This window comes from Pelodiscus sinensis, chromosome 5 (genome assembly GCF_049634645.1).
Source record: "Pelodiscus sinensis isolate JC-2024 chromosome 5, ASM4963464v1, whole genome shotgun sequence".
In the NCBI taxonomy this organism is placed as follows: domain Eukaryota; kingdom Metazoa; phylum Chordata; order Testudines; family Trionychidae; genus Pelodiscus; species Pelodiscus sinensis.
In genome coordinates this window covers 104,409,579-104,430,515 of record NC_134715.1, presented here as the reverse complement: position 1 = coordinate 104,430,515, position 20,937 = coordinate 104,409,579, and the positions used below count along the sequence as shown (strand labels likewise).

Genomic DNA, 20,937 nt, shown 5'->3' with positions numbered 1-20,937 from the left:
TATAATAAAACAAAACTTATTTGCATAATACATGTCTCAGTGTAAAGCTGAGCAATCCTACATATGGTAAATGTGGCAAATCCAGCTTTAATAATGTTGAAGAATAGTTCACATTTGTCCATTAATTGCAGAGTAAACCATGTTGTTAAATCACATTTTCAAAGAGCTGCATGGAACGCATTATGTTTTCATCCTGTAAGTAGAAGAAATATACACATCAGATTCTTACATTTCCTATAGAGAAGTGTATAGGGAAAGAAAGTGAGTGCAGGTCACTAATGTTAGGCCTTGTCTACACTATGTGGTGCCGTGAATTAATTTCACCTACGTAGATACCATAGCTGGAGTTAACATACTCTGCATGGCATCTTCCATGCAGTGAGGTAGGAGTGGGCTGCTCTCCCATGAATGCCAGGTACTTTTCTCAACTTGGTGGAGTACCAGCATCAAAGAGTGCACACTTGGGCCATGTCTACACTCGTGGCTTCTTGCACAAGTAATATGCAAATGAGGCTAAGCATGGAATATCGCCAAGCCTCATTTGCATACCTAATGAGCCACCATTTTTTTCAGAAGAGGCTTTTGCACAAGAAGGAGCATCTACACTGCCCTTTCTTGCACAAGAAAAACCCTCTTGTGCAACGCCGTTCTTCCTGAAAAGTAATAGGTGTAACGCCGTTGCATTAGAGGATTTTTCTTGAGCAAGAAGGGGCAGTTTAGATGCTCTTTCTTGCACAAGAGCCTCTTCTGAAAAAAATGGTGGCTCATTAGGTATGCAAATGAGGCTCAGCGATATTCCACGCTTAGCCTCATTTGCATATTACTTGCGCAAGAAGCCATGAGTGTAGACAAAGCCTTGGAGATCAATTTATTGCATTTATAGCAGATGCAAGAAATCAATGGCTGGTAGATTGCTGCAGCATTGATCCACCCCATACTGTAGACAAGGCCTTAGTTACTGATAGCAGCAACATGTTTGAAAAAAGTACTTAAGTAAATGATGATAAAACTTAACTCTGAAACAAATTCTGATTTTAGGAAAAATATCAATTCTAAATAGTTACTGAAGTTTAAAAAAAAGAGATCATATTGAGTAGACATTTATATGTTAATCATTCTGTAAAACAGTCTTTAGTGTTTTGGAGGTAATCAATTGCTTTCTTGATACCACTGTAAAAAGCTTTATAAATACATGGTAATATCCTATGTAATATTTGCGCACAGCCATATTTTTTAAACTTTTACTTGTCACAGTATATTTTCTTAAAACCCTTTGGCATAATACCCTTTGGCATAATGGACTACAGGCAATCCCCGGGTTACATGGATCCGACTTACATCGGATCCCTACTTACAAAATCTGCTTCCCTTCAGCAGACCAGGGAGACGTGAAGCTAGCGCTCCCCCCTCCCCAGCGGACCAGGGAGACGCGGAGCGGCTTTTCTCAGCACACATCTCAGCTTGAGAATAAAGGACTGAGGGAAGTGAGGTGTGGGAGAATAAAACTGAGCTCTGGAGAAAAGTTTGGCTAGAGTTTCCCCTACAATATGTACCAGTTCCGACTTACATACAAATTCAACTTAAGAACAAACCTACAGTCCCTATCTTGTACGTAACCCGGGGACTGATTGTATTTTGTAGAGTCTAGAACAATTTAAAACTGAATCAGCACATCCATGCATCACTGTGTGAGCTTAACATCTGTATAAATCTCCCAAACACTTTGTAAAAATTGGCTCCTCAGCTGAGATTTCCCTCATGACATATAGCAAGTGTTCTCTGATGCTATTTCTGTTTGTTGATATTAAATAGGAAACTAATTTAATCCAGGTTATTTAAAACTTTTAGAGGTGCCCTTCCTCTGAATCCTCAAAATGTCATCTCCCCCACTGATTAAATATACATAAAAATAATGAATACTTGCTGCAGTCACAGTAATACCACCTTAGTCCTCACCTAAGAAAATAATTTGATCTTTCATTAACCAGTTTTGGACCAAAGGAAGAGTGAATTTAAGAATAGACTACTTTATGAAAAGTGCTGTCTCCAAGATCTAGATAGCACCATATCCTTTCCATATCTGATTTCAACTGGGATGATTTCTTAAGTAATTAGAGCCCAAATAATTCAAGGCTTTCTTAACAGATTAAAATTCTTGCCTTGAATTCCACCCAGATGCTTATTGATAATAAAATCTCAACATAACATTTCACCTGATAAGCTAGCCCATGTTCTTTTCTAGCTTGAGTTTCCAAATAGTCTCGTCATGTAGCTAATTACCATAAACCAATATCAAGATGACAATAACTGTAAGTAAAAATGATGAATTCTCTTCAGAAATGCAGTTGGAAAATAGGATACTTGACCATATCCATTACCTGGGCATCTAGGAGAAGTCAGGTATCTTCTTAAAAATACATATTCTGCAGCCATATTTAACAAATGGAGTGCGTACTCGCTCAGTGAAGGGTATTCATATTATCATATGGTTCCTTCCTCCAACCAACCAACATTATTTGTCTTATCTGCATTCAGTTGCAGACAACAGATTCTCCTTCCATTGCCTTCAATAGATTATTTGTTCTACTTACAAATCCAACAACAAAACTTGTGTTCAAACAATATTCTAAACAGTATGAGTAAATTCTAGGGATGTTAAAATATGTTTATTCAAGTAATGTGTAACTGCTGAAAATGTCAGCGGTTAGAGGGTTACATGTGGGGAGAGGGAGTTGGCAGTTCCCTGTGAGCACCAGCTCCCTCCTGCTCCCCTGCGCCTGCACCCGTGTGCTGTTGCCTCTGATATGGGGGGAGAAGCGGCCTGTGTGTAACAGTGCACATTAACCAATGAGCCCAGGCTCATGCATTAACCATGTACACGATTACACTTTCACATACCTAGTAACTACCAGTTACCTACCAGCAAAAAAATGTCTCCACTACTAGAGTTGGGATGGTGTGTGGAAGGCTAGCCAATATGCCTCTTTAATAATAGTATAGAGCACCAATCTTTCTAATGGTAGCAAGTCCATTTGTTGTTCACCACAGAGTATAGTTATCACACTTTCTACCATCTCTTTTCAGTCTGTTCTTAGCCTTCCTATTCCATCAATGGTGTGATGTTGCTTTGTCCTTCAACTATAAATCCATAGCTGTTTGAAAGAATGTATACATTCTGAACTAATAACAAGATTTCTTGTTAGACAACTGATATTGCTACCATTGGTGATAGTGCTAGTATAGGTTTTTAGGCCAGTGCAATTAAATCTACTGATACTTTTGGTCTCCCGTTACCCCATTATTCCTCATGCAAAACAATAGGTGCTGATATACTGCAATTGTAATCAATGCTATTGGTCTTGGAAGGTACATGTTTTTTTTTTTTTAAGTTCTAGTGTTATTAGTGGAGATTGCTAACTACATTAATCTCTTCTATGTACAGTTATTCCACTAATAACTAGTTCTCAAGCGTAGGAAACAATTACAGTACAAATTCCTAAATTACGAAAAAGTATCAGATGCTTTCATACTGTATACATATAATTAACACATAAACCTTGGTGATATGGGCTAATATATTATCAAACCCATTTATATAACAAGGACTTAGTACTGGCATTGACAGTTGAGGGTTGATTTTGATCCTGCTGTTCTGAAATAATTGAAGCTGTGAATCATTCTGGGAGAGAATCACATTGGAGCCCTCACTGTGCAATCCTCCTCTATTCCTGTAGAGAAATTTTCCTACTCCATTAGCATCATTGCAATCTTGTCCAGACTCCATCTGTAATTTTACAATCAACCTTATCCAAACCTCAGGCACTGAGGAAATAACAGAACTGCTGTTGAATGAAAGGGAGATTAGATGAATGCCATCTGCATGCTGATGATCAGTCTTCCTGAATAGCCTTTCAGATATACTGAACAAGAGAACTGACTAGATAAAACCTTAGTAGGGTAGTCCTGCAGCACCTTAGAGACTAACAAATATATATACATAAGGGCTACGTCTACACTGGCCCCTTTTCCGGAAGGGGCATGTAAATTTCAGCAGTCGTCGTAGGGAAATCCGCGGGGATTTAAATATCCCCCGCGGCATTTAAATAAAAATGTCCGCCGCTTTTTTCCGGCTTTTAAAAAAGCCGGAAAAGAGCGTCTAGACTGGCCCCGATCCTCCAGAAAAAGTGCCCTTTTCCGGAGGCTCTTATTCCTACTTTGAAGAGCCTCCGGAAAAGGGCACTTTTTCCGGAGGATCGGGGCCAGTCTAGACGCTCTTTTCCGGCTTTTTTAAAAGCCGGAAAAAAGCGGCGGACATTTTTATTTAAATGCCGCGGGGGATATTTAAATCCCCCGCGGATTTCCCTACGACGATTGCTGAAATTTACATGCCCCTTCCGGAAAAGGGGCCAGTGTAGACGTAGCCATATAGTATCATGAGCTTTCATGGGCAAAACCCACTTCCTCATATAAACATAAGTTCATGATACTAGCTCATCATCTGAAGAAGTGGGTTGTGTCCACAGAAGCTTATACTACCATCTACATATTTTGTTAGTCTTTACGATGCTACTAGTCTATTTGTCGGGGTTTTTTTTAATATTAATATTTAATAGTCTCTAAGGTGCTACAGAACTACTTGTTTTTAAAGTAACAAAGCTACCCCTCTGAGACAGAAAAAACCTCGCACTCTATATCAAATCTCTCCAGAAAAGAAAACATACTCAGCAACACTGCAATCTTAGAATGGATCTACTGCAGAGAACACCATCCATTCTATGATCAATTCTATCCAAAGCCTATCAGCCACTATTAGAAGTGTAGTTAAGAATATTACATCATTGGCTAGGTCTCTATAACTTTTCACTATCTCCCTGTTTTTGATCCAATTCCTCATGGAATACCTACAGATGCAAGTGAAAAAAAAACAGACCACACACCACATTTTATATTTCTCATACAGCTTGTTTATTGCTAGACAAGCTTTTTCCAGTCTTGCTTACCAATATCTGTATTGCCAACTCTTGTTTGCTGGCCCTCTTCTCTCAGGGTATGTCTACAGTACAGCGTTATTTCGAAATAGTTATTTTGAAATAGCTTATTTCAAAATAACGCATCTACACACAAAATGCATTTTGAAATAGATTTTTGCTATTTCAAAATAGCGCATCCACACTCAGTGGATGCTGAATCGCACTTAAGGCTGGCTGGAACCAGGTCCAACAGAGCATCAGGTCAGGAGTTACTTTGTGTGGCTGCTGCCTGAGGCTATCGGAGGCCTCTGCTTAAAAGTACCCCCCTGGACAGCAAGTTTCCCTGCTTGCTTGCCTACCTCGATGAGGGACAGCAAAGCATTTTGTTTCTGTGTGCTCTGGTTGCCCTTACTTGGGACACCACAGCACTCGGCAACATGGAGCCAGAGCTGCCCCTGGGTACTCTGGTGCTTCTCTTGTGCACGTTGCTGCGAGCCTGGCTGCACTTTCTGCAGGCTGCCATCTGAGAGGGCCAACGGGGGGCTGACAATATCCAGGAGGCATGCAGGAGAGCTTCTACCCTGAGGAGCACAAAGAGCCTCCCTGGTGTACTCCACTGGGTGCTTGTGCCTCATTCCTCCCTCACGTCCTTCCACTTACCCTTCCGTAAACCCCCTCCCTTTGATGTCAAATAAAATACACGTATTTTCATGAACACAAACTCTCTTTATTTAACAAAACTGGGGAGGAGGGAGGAGATGAAACTCTGGTGAGACTGGGGAAAGGAGGCGAAAGAGGGGAAGAGAGAGGGTGGGAGAGGGGAGGGGGAAACCTGGGAGGAGGGAGCTGGAAGGGGGAAGCAAGGTGAAGAAGGGGGAGAGGAAGCTCAGGGCTCAGGGTTGTGGGTCTTGCCAGACCAACTTGATTTTCATGTGAACCTGTTCCTGGGTTCACATATGGCCTTTGGTGGCCAGCTGGCAGCTATCCTGCCATAGACATGTACGTTCCTCCGTCTAGTGTGGAGATCATGGACGTTGGGGGCATCCCCCCAAACCTGAATAAGGCCCATGATCTCCAGCCTAGACCAGGAAGGTGCCCACCTTCTCCGGGTTCTAGCAGGCTCCTGGAAGCTGGCAGACTGCTCCTGGGGAGCAGTGGAGGGCTGGCTGCCAGAGGGTTGATGGCTCATATTTTGGGGCCACTGGGTCTGGGACAGTGACTGCTGGCTCTGGGCTGGTAGGCTTGGAGCTGGCACAGGCACTGTGGCCAGAGTCTACCCATTTAAGGGCTCCGGGGAGGGGTGGAGGGAGAGAAGTGTTCTTGTTTGAGGCCAGAGTGACCACCAGGGCACCCTAGGAAGGTTGGAGGCCCCCTGTTTTGAAATAAGTGTCTATGCAGCACTTACATCGAAATAGCAATTTCGAAATTGGCGTTATTCCTCGTGGAATGAGGTTTACCAATTTCAAAATAAGCTCTCCGTTATTTCGATTTTATTTCGAAATGCAAGAATAGCTGTGTAGATGCTAGGATAGTTATTTCGAAATAACAGCTGTTATTTCGAAATAACTTTGCTATGTAGACATACTCTCATATGCTTTTTTAAGTGCAATATATTGAGTCTTATTTTTGGTTTTCCTAATCTCCTTTCTCCTATCCAAGACAACCCAGATAGAGAGGTATGTCAGCTGAAGTCTACTGTACCTTATTTAATATTACTGTTAGATAGGATTTGTTTTAGTTTCTTACAGCTATTGACAGTTTTTTTTTCCTCAAGAAAATCGGTCTGCATGATCAATCGTTACTAGCCTTTTTTCCCAGTTTGGATCTCAACGCTTGATCTAATGTAGTCATGGCATCTTCTTTATGTAACTTGTTCCTCTAGTATAACTCCCACACAAGTAGCTTTTATGTTTTTAGTACATTTTTCATATAAATTGCAGAACTTATTTTTATGGGGCTCTCTTGGCTTACTGTACGCAAGTTCTTAAATAATAGCACATTCAATTATCTTACAGTGAATAAATGTGAATTCTGGCAGATATTTACCCAGCACAAGACAGGAAAAATATTATAACAAACAGTTTATCATCTACTACATTGTAGTTTTGCATAGGAAGAGAGGATGTAAACACATTGGTAAACTAGATGATTAGCTTTTCAAAAAGTATCATCTCTGTGAATACAAATACTGTACATGTTTGCATATGTTACTCCGTGTTTTGCAGAACAGTTGTTCAGATACACTTTTTTTTTGTACAGGTGCCTTGGCAAATGTAGTCCCTAGTATCTAGACATGTAAGCTACATCTTTACACTCAAATCCTGTAATTGGTAGTATCATGTAAGAACCATTTAGCCAGATGATAGGTGTAACTAATGATAAATGTGAGATATTTACTTACTTTTTGGCAGCTTTCAATGAATTCATCTATGGTAACTACTCCATCTTTATTTTTGTCCATTTTCTGTCCAGAAAGAGTAAGAACATTTGCTTACATCATCAGAAAATCCTGCGTAAAAATACTTACTTTTTTATTACTTATTTTAAAGTTATATTGCAGGCTGGTGGCCAACCAGGTCAGGGTGTCATTTTGCTTGGCACTGTATGTAAATATAGGGGGGACATGATAGCGGTTTTCAAATATCTAAAAGGGTGTCACAAGGAGGAAGGAGAAAATTTGTTCCTCTTGGTTTCTGAGGACAGGACAAGGAGTAATGGGCTTAAAGTGCAGCAAGGGAGGTTTAGATTGGACATTAGGAAAAAATTCCTAACTGTCAGGGTGGTCAAATATTGGAATAAATTGCCAAGGGAGGTGATGGAATCTCCCTCTCTGGAGATATTTAAGAACAGGTTAGATAGACATCTGTCTGGTGTAGACGGCGCTTGGTCCTGCCTTGAGGGCGGGGGGCTGGACTCGATTACCTCTCGAGGTCCCTTCCAGTCCTATGATTCTATGATTCTATATGAATTGTTTCTGCCTCAGAGGGTTTACAGTCTAAAAGCCTGGATATAACTAATTAGACAAGTAGGTTAGGTTGGGAGCACAGGGAAGACAGGGTAACAAAAATAATAGGATGTGCAAAATTGTTTACAAATCAATATATGATTTTCACTTGTAAATCATACTTTTTGGATGTCTTGCCCTACCTGAAAAAATGTTTCCACGTGTTGTCTAGGGGCGTCCTCTTTGAGAACAGGATAAGTGCATTTTCCCATCATATCATATATAGCTTTCATAATATCAAGCATTTCCTGAAGAGAAAAACATGTTCATATAATGTTTCTTTAGATTTTGAGCATTTATAGTTTAGAAGAAATATTTCAGACTAAGCCACATAGTCAAATTGTAATTGAACAACTTCACATGGATCACCTTGAAATTTTAAATTAGGCACTGCAGCTTACATATGTTCTACAATAGAGAGAACTCAATAAAACATTGTAAAGTAACTGAAGACTCTTAAGCAGATGTAGGTTTATGCTTTTGAATTTAAATGCTTTACTACATATACGTCTAATGATATTGTGGAAAGAAAGCTTCTGTAGTCCAGTAAGTGGAAACAAATGGAAAACAGTTTGTAGCTAGAGATGATTGGGCAAACGTCATCATCTCCCTGTGCATGAGTTTCTCCAGCTTTTGTTAAGGTACTCTGAGATATGTTTTTGAAAATTGATCTATAAGTATGATTATAAATATGTAATTGATCTGACTGTGTTGAGGACAGCCTGAGGACAGGGCTTGCTGGCTGCCCTGTTTTTGCCACTATTTACCTGGCTGCTGCCCCACCTGGCCGAGGCACCCCAGGGATGGGACTCACCAGTTCCACTGCTGCCACATCTGGATGGGGATCACTGGTCCCAAGGTAGCCTTGCCCAGCTGTGGTTCACTGGGGATGGGGCCCCCAGCCATTCACACTCCCGGGCGCTGGGGCTCTCTGATCCAGCAACATGCCGGACCAGGGAGTCCCAGATTTTGGAGGTTCAGTCTGTAGTATTTTAATATGTTCTGTGCTAACAACAAATTACAGATTTTATTTTAAATAGTGTTGAAGTTCACTTGTATTTTTGGATACCCATTTTTATGTTCACTACCTATTTTTAGTAATTCTTTGGGCATATTTAGGTACCCATTCCTTATGTGTCTCTTCCTTAAGAAATTTGGCCAGCTATATCGTCTATGTCTACTAATAAAATCTAAGTTTGTGACCAGTTCTTAAATATCTTTTCTTAAAGTTTTTATAAAATTGCATTTATTTTAACCATTTTAAGTTGTGGGAAGAAAATAAGTTGTCTTGCTGTTTGCTACCCAACTCAGGCTAAGTCTACACTGCCCCCATTTTATGCAAAAAATATGCAAATGAGGTGAAGTGTGGAATATCACTGTACCTCATTTGCATTATTAATGACACTCCGTTTTTGTGCAAAACCCCCCTCTTGAGTAAGAGCTGTTCTTCCGCATTTTTTTAGGAAGAACGGCTCTTGCACAAGAGGGATTTTTTGTGCAAAAACAGAGCCTCATTAATTAGGCAAATGAGGAGTGGCATTATTCCATGCTTCACCTCATTTGCATATTTTTTAGGAGGAAGTGTAGATATAGTCTCAGAGTTTTGACAACAGCTTCTCTAAAGCCCCTTTCCTTTGAAACTAAAGAAGGAGGGACACATACATGGTATGGTTTCAGGTTCTGTGGCTGCAAAATGAATTCTTACCTCTTTAGTTATATATCCATCCTTATTTATATCATACAAATTAAAAGCCCAGTTGAGTTTTTCTTGTACTGTCCCTCGAAGTAAAATTGAGAGACCCATAATGAAATCCTAGATAGAAAAAAAAATCAAGGTGGTTGGAAGGTAAGCTATCTCTTGTCTAAATATACAGCTTTCAGATAAGTTCTTCAATATAATACTAGGCTGGAAAGAAGGATTGTTGCTGTTTCTTATTTTGGTAATGAATAGTAAAGAATAGTTGTGTTTTTTATTGTTTGTTTGTTTTGTTTTGTTGCATTGCTCTACTAATGTAATACAAGCAACAATCAGTTTTGAAGCCCGCCCCTTCTGTTAACGTACAGAATAACTTGAATGTACTATTTTGTGTGTGTATAATATATTTATATATATTAGTATCCATGTGACTGGCTGTCTCTCTGTGAGTCCGTTTGTTCAAGAACTCCTTCTAAATGGTCAGAGCTAGGGCCACCAAATTTGGTATGCTGCTTCTTCTTACCCTAACTTAAAGCAATGTCAGGCTTTGGTTGCGCCAGGAAAATGGGAAGTGCCAGGAATGGGACTGTTTTCCAGAACATGCAGTTCGATGGGACTGAAGGCAGTGAGCACAGAGGAGAGCTATACTGCAGAGTGACCATTGTGGGGCAGCTACACCATCAATAGAGTGGTGAGCTGGGGCTCACCATCCTGCCACCAATGGGTAAGTAGCACTACTGCTCCAAACCCCTCCCTCCACTGGCTCTTGGCTGAAGCTCTGAAGGGTGTGAAGGGAGAAAACCCTATCAGATTGAAGGACAGAGGAGAGAAAGATGGCTCCTGCTGGCCAGGGGAAGAGAGAAAGCCCCAGTAGATGGGAACCACTCCCCAATCTGAGCCCCTTCTCACCTCTCCCAATCCTTTCTCACATCCCCAGCTTCACGCCCTGACTACATCCCTGAAGCCCTGACCTGACTCCTGCAACCCCCACGCTGCCAGTCCACTGGCCTGAAGGATCCGGGCAATACTAAATAAATCTTCTAGTACTTTATACAGTGATGTATGGTGGCAATTCCTTTTGAAGTCAACGTGGAGAAAAAACACATCACCATAGTGTGAGGTCCAGAACAAAGTCTATGTATTTCTTAAAATCCCAAGTTAGGAAATAATTGGGACTTAAATTGCATATATGACTTCTTATGGAATGCTATATGGGAGCAAATGACACCCACAGGATTAAAATATTCACATATCAGTGGAGGTTTTCTTCAGAAGCTGGTTGCTTTATAAATTGGAGCATAAACAACAAAAAGGCAATTCTGAAAACTATTCATTAGAGAAATTCAACTCAATATTTCATATAAAAGAGGTGAAAATAGAGATAATTGTACATTAAAATATTATAGAGAAAATTATGGAAGAACAAGAAAAGCTGAATCCATTCCTTTGATACTTGGTGGTAGATAACTCTGACAGAATAACATGGTGTCAGCTTTCAAAGAAAGAAATTAGTGAGGTTACATTGCTTCCTTGTAGGCCAAGAAGTCTGATTACTACACTTGTGTTAAAGAGTGCTACACTAGAATTAATTAACACTGTTTTATTGCAGCGTGAACCTCATTCATGATTCAACAGAGATTTGATGAAAAAGTCAAATTTATTTATTAGTTACATTTCTTTTGTATTTTTTATTATTTAATTATTAAGGATGCTTGATCACAGACATTTCCATAGGACACATAACTAGGGGTCTACCAAATTCATGCCATGTAAAATGTATCACGGCTTGTGAAATCTGGTCTTTTGTATGCTATTTCTCCATACTGTACAGTTTGCACAGGAAAGACCAATGCTGCTCAAATTGGGAGTCCTGACCCAAAAGTTTTAGGGGACAAAGGACATCACAAGATTATTTTAGGATCACAGTATTGCCAACCTTATTGATGAGCTGCTTTGAGAGTTGGGTGTCCAGATAGTGGCAGCTGTTGGCCAGGTGCCCAGCTCTGAAGGCAGACTTGCTGCCAGAATCAGTGCAGAATGGTAATAGTATTGCACACTCACTTACGATAACCATGCCTTTCCCACCACAGTTCTTTTTTGGGTCAAGACTCCTACAATTACAACACTAAGTGAAATAATGAAACTTAAATTTTGAAATGCTATGACTATGAACTTGCCCAAATGAATGCTGGATTTGGTAGGGCTCAATTCAACAACAGATAATGAAGTAATGGCACAAACTGAAATGAGACTGTCCAGCAGCAACAAAATTCGAAAGCTGTGCCAAGCCCTTTGGCTATCAGTAATTCTGTATCGACAGTGGCCAGGTTTATATGTTCAAGAAAGCAGAATTTTAAAACACGAACATGGGGGAAAGGTTTAAACAGCTAATGGCTTGTGTGAAAGACAAGAGGGGCTGAGCCAGCATGTTTTAATGTTATGTTGCTTGTACTAATGCAGTCACCCTTACAAGTATATATTGAGAACTAGATCATCTAAGGCTGCATAGCTGTATCAAAGTCCTGTCTTTCTTTCACTTTTTAGTTTAGTGTGCCCTGGGGCTTGCTGATGTTCTTATGTTTTCCAATATTAGTGCTTCAGTACACTCACTCTGTGATACATCTTAAAGTTATGAATACATGAATCCTGAAAAGCATTTTGATAAACTAACTTATAGCTTCAAGTATTGAGAGTTACAAGGCTAAATCTCTAAATAGCTCTTTGAAAGCATACTGCCAAATATTAAACCATTATGCTTCAGGGAATTGAGACTAGATTTGACCATATATTTTAACAATCTGTATCTCATCATTCCCAGTTTTCTGTGTTCTAAATATTGGCGTCTCTTTTCCTGAAGTCCACCTAACTCTAATGTGGATTTGTCAGCTTTCATTCTGGCATTTAATTCATTACTCTGCTCCTCTCCATTGAGCTCTCTCTCCTGTTTACGTGCCATTCTTCTCCTTTTTACTGCTATACTCCTTCCCTTGTTTGCTCCCCTTTACCTTCTGTATTCTGCACTAAAGCCACACTTTTCCTCAGAGGCTAAGCAGAAACATGGATGATGACAGAATTAATAAGCCATTTTGGGAGAGGCAGAAAAATGTTCCTCTGTCTGCCCATCTTAAAAAGATGATCATTGAAGGTTTAATAGCATATTTGGAGCATGTCCTGCATGGCAGTGAGTGCACATTGAGTCTCATGAGCGTTGGAAAGACTCAGCGCTTTGGATGTGGTCCACATCTCGCAAGATCAGCTAATGGTTTGACCTCATATTTTCAGTTCTAATACCAATGAGAACAGTAGACAGTACTGTGAAAGTAAATTGCTTTTTGATTGTATGTTCTCTTTCCATAAGGTATAAGTGCTAATAAGGAATAACACTAATAGGAACCTATGACGTGCTGAGATTTTTTGTTGTGTATACTTTCATTTCAGACAGATACAACACAGCGATCAAATTGTATGGAGATGAAAAGGCTGATTAATCTTGTCTATTAAAAAGTTTACTTTAACAATGTACATGTTAGTCTAATCATACCAACCTTCACTGTGCATGTTATTTATTTATATCTACATTTCAGTCTAAAACTTACAAATATAAGGATACCTATCCAAAACTGTGGCTGCCCTTGACATACATTTAAAAACATAATATGAGTTGCGAAATCTGCCACACAAAAGAACAGCAATTCTTTTCTGATCTTTCATCCATCATTGTTCATGGGGGAGCAACCCAGTTTAAAATTATCTGGGTTTTTTTAATTTAAATTCTTTGTGTGTGCAATTGAGTGCTTTGGGAATTGGACACATTCTCACTGTTGGAACCTGAATACATTATTCACATGTAAGGGGACTATGTGCACCCATGTAGCTGACCTATGTTCCTGAGAAACTATTTTGATCAGAAGAAAATCTCTCTGCCTCTTTGGGTTTTCATTAATACCGAACTCCATAGTATGTAAGCATTGCCACCATGCTAAAAATATAAGCAAAGATGCCAGCTGTGACTGTGGTTGTGAGGTAAACCACTGTACATTGTGAAATGGATCAAAACACTCTGACTGATTTCATATAGGCCACCAAACAAGTTGTTTTGTGCATAATCCTACAGACTGACCATGGGAACCAATTCATCAGCCAATTACTTTTTTTACATATTATGTTTTTGTCACTATTAAGTGCCAATGTTGCATTTGGCACTAAACAAGACACAAAGGAAGACATGATTAGGAACTTGACTTTTCCATTCAGCTCATAATTTTGAGTTTTGTGCTAGTGTATTATTAAGGGTGTTATTTAATTAGTTCTCAGGGAATAACTGAGGCTAAAAAAATCAGAAAGTCATTGGCACCATTAAGAGAGAGTTAATCATCCTTATAGCTCACAAACAGAGGTTTTAATCAGTTCTTTTGCAGAAATTAGATGTATGCAGTAGGGCTTGTTCCACAAAGGGACTTAGGTGTTGAAACACCTAACCTTTAAATATTCTACTATATATATACGTATATGAGAGAGTTTGTCTGTCTAAGAATCCCTCCTAAGAGCTAGGATCACTAAATTTGGTATTCATCTTTCTCTTGTTATAACTTAAAGCAAGGTAAGGGTTTGGTTGTGCCAGGAAAATGGGATGTGCTTGGAATGAGATTACGTCTCATGAAACCATACACAAAAGAAATAATCACCAGACAGGTGAAAGGGGCTGATTGTCTGAGAGTGTTCCCCTCTCCCCCTCCCCAAATCCAGGAATGTCCCAGCCCTGAATCTCCCACATACCCCCAAGCACCCTTTAGGGAGGCTGGCAGGGCTGACGCACCTCCCTCCCTCCCCCAGATTAATGCAGGAATATTGATAGCTGTTCCCCTCTGTCAAAGTGCACAGTTTGGCGCATTCTTCAATGTGGCTGGGGAGTGCAGGAGGCAGAGGAACCAGGCCCTGCCCCAGACGGGGGACCTGCACCCTTTCCCACAACTATGCCGACTGGAGCTGCAGCGGCCATGAAGCGATGCCTCTTATCTGGGCCCAAGCGGCTGTGATGAAAGAGTTTGGGGGGTAGGCCTTTCTCCCCAGAGCAGCATGCATACTGAACTCCCTCATCCCCCAAAGCAATGATGTAACTGAAGCATGTACACTCTCATTTTATTTTCCAAAAAAACTAATAAAGGACTCAAGCAAGACCAGATAAATCTAGTTCAATATATGGGGAGCAAGAGATGCATAAGCATGGGATCTAAAAGCCAGCATGTTGCGCTGCTTATGGTAGCCAGTGTCAACAAGCAGAGTATGAGCTCAGCCAGCCATAATCAGTGAGCTAGTCTCCAAACTGCAGAGCTTCTCAGCCATGCTCCTTCTCCTGAAGGATGGCATGTTAACAGTGCTTAATTTGTGGAAGGGTTTGCCCGCACCACTAAGCTTGGCAGTTTATAGCCCCAGAACCTCTGAGCTTGCCAAATCAGGTAGGAAAATTTTAAAGCAAAATGCTTCACCTCCCAGAACCTAATTGCTTGAGCCCCAGCACCAATTGTGTTACAAATTAAGCATTCCACATTAGTACTTTGTTTATAAGAAAGGGGGCTTGCAAACAATGAAGGCAGAGGTAGAAGGCCCCCTCCCCGTCTTACAGACTAAATGCCAAAGTGTTTAGGGCATTTAATTTAATTTTCCCTTTCCCAGTCCCCAGATATGGGAAAAGGATTTGAATTTGGGGTGCTCATCTCTTAGCCAAAAGCACTAACCTCCCGCGCTCTCGAGTCTCACCTGAATAGTTTGGTGGGGAAGTGTCTGTCTTATGTTGACACAGTTCCATGCTATCTATCTAATTAACTATGGATAAGGCCAAATCAGTATGCACCTTTCCTTTTTGCCCAAAAAAACTTTTTTTGTGCAAGATCCTTATGACTTCCCAGCATAAAACCCCTTGCGCAAAAACGGCTCAAATAGATGATGCACATGAAGCGTGACAAAATGCTAATTAGTGCTTCATTTGCATACTCTGCCAGCAAAAGCCCTGAAGGTGAGCTAGGTGGTAAAAAGACATGAGGATTCCTTGGGGCTAAGGTATGAGACAGGAACCCAGACTCAGGCAGCAATGCCCATGCAAAAACTTATGCACCTACAGGATTAGGCAGCAGATGAGTGGGTGGGGGAGTTGAAGAATCTCAGTGTCACTTACGGTTATGTCTACATTTAGAGTACAAACATTGTACACACACTCTAACAAACAGGTATAAATAGCAATGTAGTGGGGGAGGCACTCCTTAGGAAAGCAGAGTAAAGATGTACCAGAACCTAATGTATGTACCCTACACAGTTCTCTATTCACCCTAGCTGTGCCTCCAAAGGCTACACTACTATTTTTATCAGTATAGGGCCTCTCTGCATCCTCAGTGCCAGAGCCGTTCTCTGTTGCCTCCCCCTATCCTCCCCCACCAGTCTTTCACTGCAGTGTCCAGCTACACATATCCTACCAACTGCCATAGACGAGGACTATATGTTGGATTTAGAGACATGAAAAGGGCATTTGACTACCTAAATCCCTTTGTGGATCAGCACCTCAACCCTCTCACTCTTGAGCATTACTTGGGGCATATTGAGGGATCTCAATTTCACTTGGCCCAGATCCTACAAGCAACCTCAACTATCCATGAGGCTTTGAGGATGCTAAAAATCACTCTAAATCAGAGCCACTCACTGAGGGCAAAGACATATAGGGTACGTCTACACTACAGCGCTAATTCGAACTAACTTAGTTCGAATTAGTTAATTCGAACTAAGCTAATTCGAACTAACGGATCTAGACTAAAAAACTAGTTCAAATTAGCGTTTTGCTAATTCGAACTAGCATGTCCACATTAAGTGGACCCTGAACCGGGCTTAAGGATGGCCGGAAGCAGTGCCGGCAGGACATCAGAGGAGGACTTAGAGCATGGAGATGCTGTCTCAGGCTAGCTGAGGGCTGCGCTTAAAGGGTCCCGACCCCCACAGTTTTCAGGGGTGCCTCGCTTGCAAAGCAGTCCTGGCTTGGAGTGCCCGGAGTACCCACACTGGGCACATCACAGCACTCGGCCATCAGCTCGGCTGCACTTGCCGCAGGCTGCCATCTGGGGAGAGGGGGCAATTGGGGGGCTGCAGGAGAGCTTCCACCTCCAGAAGCCCGCAGAGCCAGCCCAGTCCTCCCCATCGGGGGCTCGTACCCCATTCCTCCCTCACCTCCTTCCACTTACCCTTCCCTAGCCCCTCTTCTTGATGTACAAAATAAAGGACAATTGTGTTCAAAAATGGAATCTGTCTTTATTGAACAAAACTGGGGGAGACTGGGAAAAGGAGGTGGGAGAGGGGAAGAGAGAGGCTGGGAGAGGGGAGGGCAACTAAAATGATCAGGGGTTGGGAACAGGTCCCATATGAAGAGAGGCTAAAGAGACTGGGACTTTTCAGCTTAGAAAAGAGGAGATGGAGGGGGGACAGGATAGAGGTCTCTAAAAGCAGGAGTGGGGTGGAGAGGGTGCATACAGAAAAGTTCTTCATTAGTGCCCATAAAGAAGCACTACAGGACAGCAAAGGAAATGAATGGGTAGCAGGCTTCAAACAGAAAGTTGTTCTTCACAAAGCAAAGAGTCAACCTGTGGAACTCCTTGCTGCAGGAGGCTGTGAAGGCTAGAACTAGAACAGAGTTTAAAGGGAAGTGAGATCAAGTCATGGAGGCTGGGTCCATGGAGTGGTATTAGCCAGGGGGTAGGAGTGGTGTCCCTGCCCAAGGTTTGTGGAAGGCTGGAGAGGGATGGCACGAGACAAATGGCTTGGTCACTGTCTTTGGTCCATCCCCTCCAGGGTCCCTAAGGTTGGCCACTGTCAGCAGACAGGCTACTGGGCTAGATGGACCTTTGGTCTGACCCAGTACGGCCATTGTAAGCTCAGGGTCGGGGGTCTCAGTGGACCACCTTGATTTTCATGCACACCTGCTCCTGGGTGGCCAGGCTGGCAGCTCTCCTGCCCTAGCCGGCCACTTTCCTGTGCCTAGTGCAGAGATCGTGGACGAGGTCCACGATGTCCGCACTAGCCCAGGCGGGTGCCCGCCTCTTGCGGTCCCCGGCAAGCTCCCGGGAGCCACCAGCCTGGTCCCGGGAAGAGGGGGAGGGCTTCGGGGCATCGGGTGGGTGGCTCAATCCGTGCCAGGTGCAGGGTCTGCTAGCTGGGTGCTGGCAGGCTTGCACCTGGCACGGGCACCGTAGCCAGCCCGTGCCCCTTTAAGGGGTCCGAGGCCGGGAGGGGGGCAGACGAGTTTCCCTGGTGTTGGGCAGAGTGGCCACCAGGGGAAGCTGGGGAGGGCTAGCCTCCCACTAGTTCGAATTAAGGGTCTACACAGCCCTTAATTCGAACTAGTAAGTTCGAACTAGGCTTAATCCTCGTAAAATGAGGTTTTCCTAGTTCGAACTAAGCGCTCCGCTAGTTCGAATTAAATTCGAACTAGCGGAGCGCTAGTGTAGCGCCTATGAAAGTTAGTTCAAACTGACGTCCCTTAGTTCGAACTAACTTTGTAATGTAGACATACCCATATTTACACATTGCTATCCTCTGAGTTGCAAGGGCTAACTCTCACTGGTGCTTAAATACCTTTGACAATCTGTGCCTAAGTTAATTACAAAGCTTAAGTCCAGTGTTAAAGCAATGGAAGCAAGCCTCATTGAAAGAAATCCATAGGATTTAGGCTCTAAAGGACCAGATGCACAAAGGTACGTAGGCACCTAAATCCAATATTTAGGTATAACTGACTTTCTCAGAAAAACTGCTCCTCAGCCACCTAACCCCACAGGTTCATATGGTCACTAGGTATCAAGATTTCTGCTGCTAGGCATGTGCAAATCTGCTTAAGGCCAGCTGGTGCTCCACAGCTATTCGGCCGCTTGGCATATGAGTGCAAGCCAGAGGCCAGCTGCACTGAATCAGGAGTATCAAACAGTGTGCATCCACACTTATCTCATCAGTGCAACGCATAGAGGCATGGTTCAGAGCACATCTACAAGCTCAGGCTCTGCACAAAAGACAGACATGGTGGCTGTGTCTTCACTGCATCCCTTTTCCGGAAAAGGGATGCAGATGAGACAAGTCGGAATTGCAAATGAAGCGGAGAATTTAAATATCCCCCGCTTCATTTGTATAAACATGGCTGCCGCTTTTTTCCGGCTCGGGGCTTTGCCAGAGAAAAGCGCCAGTCTAGACGGGATCTTTCGGAAAATAAAGCCTTTTCCGAAAGGTCCCTTATTCCTGATTTTAAGAGGAATAAAGGACCTTTCAGAAAAGGCTTTATTTTCCGAAAGATCCCATCTAGATTGGCGCTTTTCTCCGGCAAAGCCCGAGCCGGAAAAAAGCGGCAGCCATGTTTATACAAATGAAGCGGGGGATATTTAAATCCCCCGCTTCATTTGCAATTCCGACTTGTCTCATCTGCATCCCTTTTCCGGAAAAGGGGTGCAGTGTAAACACAGCCGGTGTGTGTAGGCATACACTGAGACCTAATAGCCTAGGGGCTAAGATACTAGGCTGTGGGAAACTGAGGTGTGAATTCTCACTCTATCTGATCTAGAACAGGAAGTTGCATGCAGGTGTTTCACATCTCAGTGAATGTCCTAACCATCAAGCTATTCCAGGACAGGTATCTCTTTGACTCTGTTGTTTGGCTTTGTAAAAATAATTAAATATTCACTGGGCCCATGAGAGCGAGAAATTAGCATAGTCTCCTGTGATACCCAGGTTCTAGTCCCTGCTCCAATAAATACTTTATTGTTTAAACAAAGTGGAACAGCATTGAGAATATTAAAAGATACACGACCCCAGCAATTACATGGGAGGTCGTACTCCTAAATTCAAGTCTCTGCATAAAGCAAAGTGGGGATTTGAAGCTAGGTATCTCACTTCCTGCATCAGTGTGCTAACAACCACTGGGATAATAGGAGAGCACTTTATCCAGCTATATTTTCAACAGGGCCCAATTTGGAGGGTACACTGGCATTTGAGAGGAGTTGTTATAGAAAGACCCTTAAAATAGGATGGACGCAGAAGGTCACCAACGAGGAATTATACAGGAAGATACAGCTGAAAGAGAACCTACTGTAGAAGATTAATACAACGGAAGTTACAGCTATTTGGGCATGTCTGCAGAATGAACAATGAGCAAAAAGTTAAGACCCTGGTATTTGGCATAATGGATTGTCCGAATAGGAGAGGCAGACCCCACAGAGAATGGGTAGATGGTATAATAGTTTGGTCTACAGAAACTAAGCCACTCCTCACTGGACAGGAAAAGATGGAAGGAAATGGTGAGGGAGGCATTGGACACCAACGGGCATTGAGCCCATGGTTGATGATGATGATGATCTGGGTACTTCTACTGGCTTGGGCTCCATGAGCAAAACAGATGGGGGAGGGGGAGGGAGAGGGGGAGAGTCATACCATCTAGGCTGAAGTATGATGAACTGAAATGCTCAGAGGTGTCAGGATTTGGGTGGCTGTGCACACACCCCATACCAGAAATTCTGATACCTAAGGGACTTTTAGGTTTCTGGAGACTGAATGCTAGTGAATCCTTAACACTGGACTCAGATATCTTATGATTTGCCTCACCTTCTGCTTTTGGGGATGACCCAGTGGAATCATTACATGGCATCTCACCCAACCGTTCCTAGCTCAGGGAGGAAACGTGATGCGCTGCAGTGGTCTGCAATGGGGATCTGCTATGGTATTTGTGAGTGCAATCACAGCTGACTTTGTGCACCTTCTCATATCTCAGTGGTTCCAATGGATCTGGGAGTGAAATCAAGAGCAGAGTGCTCATTGCTAATGATGGGCTGTCAAGGCTGTTCCCCACTCTTGTACTTTGAGTGCAGAAGATGGGGGGCCCGCAAAGAGCTCAAAGGGGCGGGGACCTTTGCCTCTATAGGCACTGGTTACAAAAAACTTCGCCCCAGAATCACAATACACAGATTTGGGGGGATTGCTGCCACCATCAAGTGATTTTATCCCTAAAAACCAGGAGTGAACACTTGAAACTTCTCCCTCCCCCTCCCCCCCTCGCCTGCCGGGTTATCCCAAGTTCTTTTGCCCTAAAGGAGCTTGGAAAAAGAAAAGAGAAAACAAGCTGCAGTTTCTCATAGCTGACCTCAGTCTGAGGCCGACAGACATACCTCCTGTACCTTCCAGGACAGAAGAATCAAATCATCCCCTTAAAAAAAGAGATTTTTATTGCAAAACAAAAGATAAACTTGATAAAGCAT

The 20,937-nt window shown here is 42.4% G+C and overlaps 1 protein-coding gene across 5 annotated transcripts in view; it reads right to left on the bottom strand.

The window, feature by feature from the left end:
* Positions 1 to 56: 56 nt before the first annotated feature.
* KCNIP4 (potassium voltage-gated channel interacting protein 4) overlaps positions 57 to 20,937 on the bottom strand; it is a 581,010-nt gene continuing 560,129 nt past the window's right edge. For all 5 annotated transcript variants that reach the window (XM_075930664.1, XM_075930663.1, XM_075930666.1 and 2 more), the window contains exons 5-8: positions 9,680 to 9,787; positions 8,118 to 8,222; positions 7,372 to 7,434; positions 57 to 193 (exon numbers count right to left, since the gene is read on the bottom strand). In XM_075930664.1, the coding sequence (XP_075786779.1) occupies positions 146 to 193; positions 7,372 to 7,434; positions 8,118 to 8,222; positions 9,680 to 9,787 (324 nt within the window). In that variant the 3' untranslated portion in view covers positions 57 to 145. The remainder of the gene's footprint in view (positions 194 to 7,371; positions 7,435 to 8,117; positions 8,223 to 9,679; positions 9,788 to 20,937) is intronic.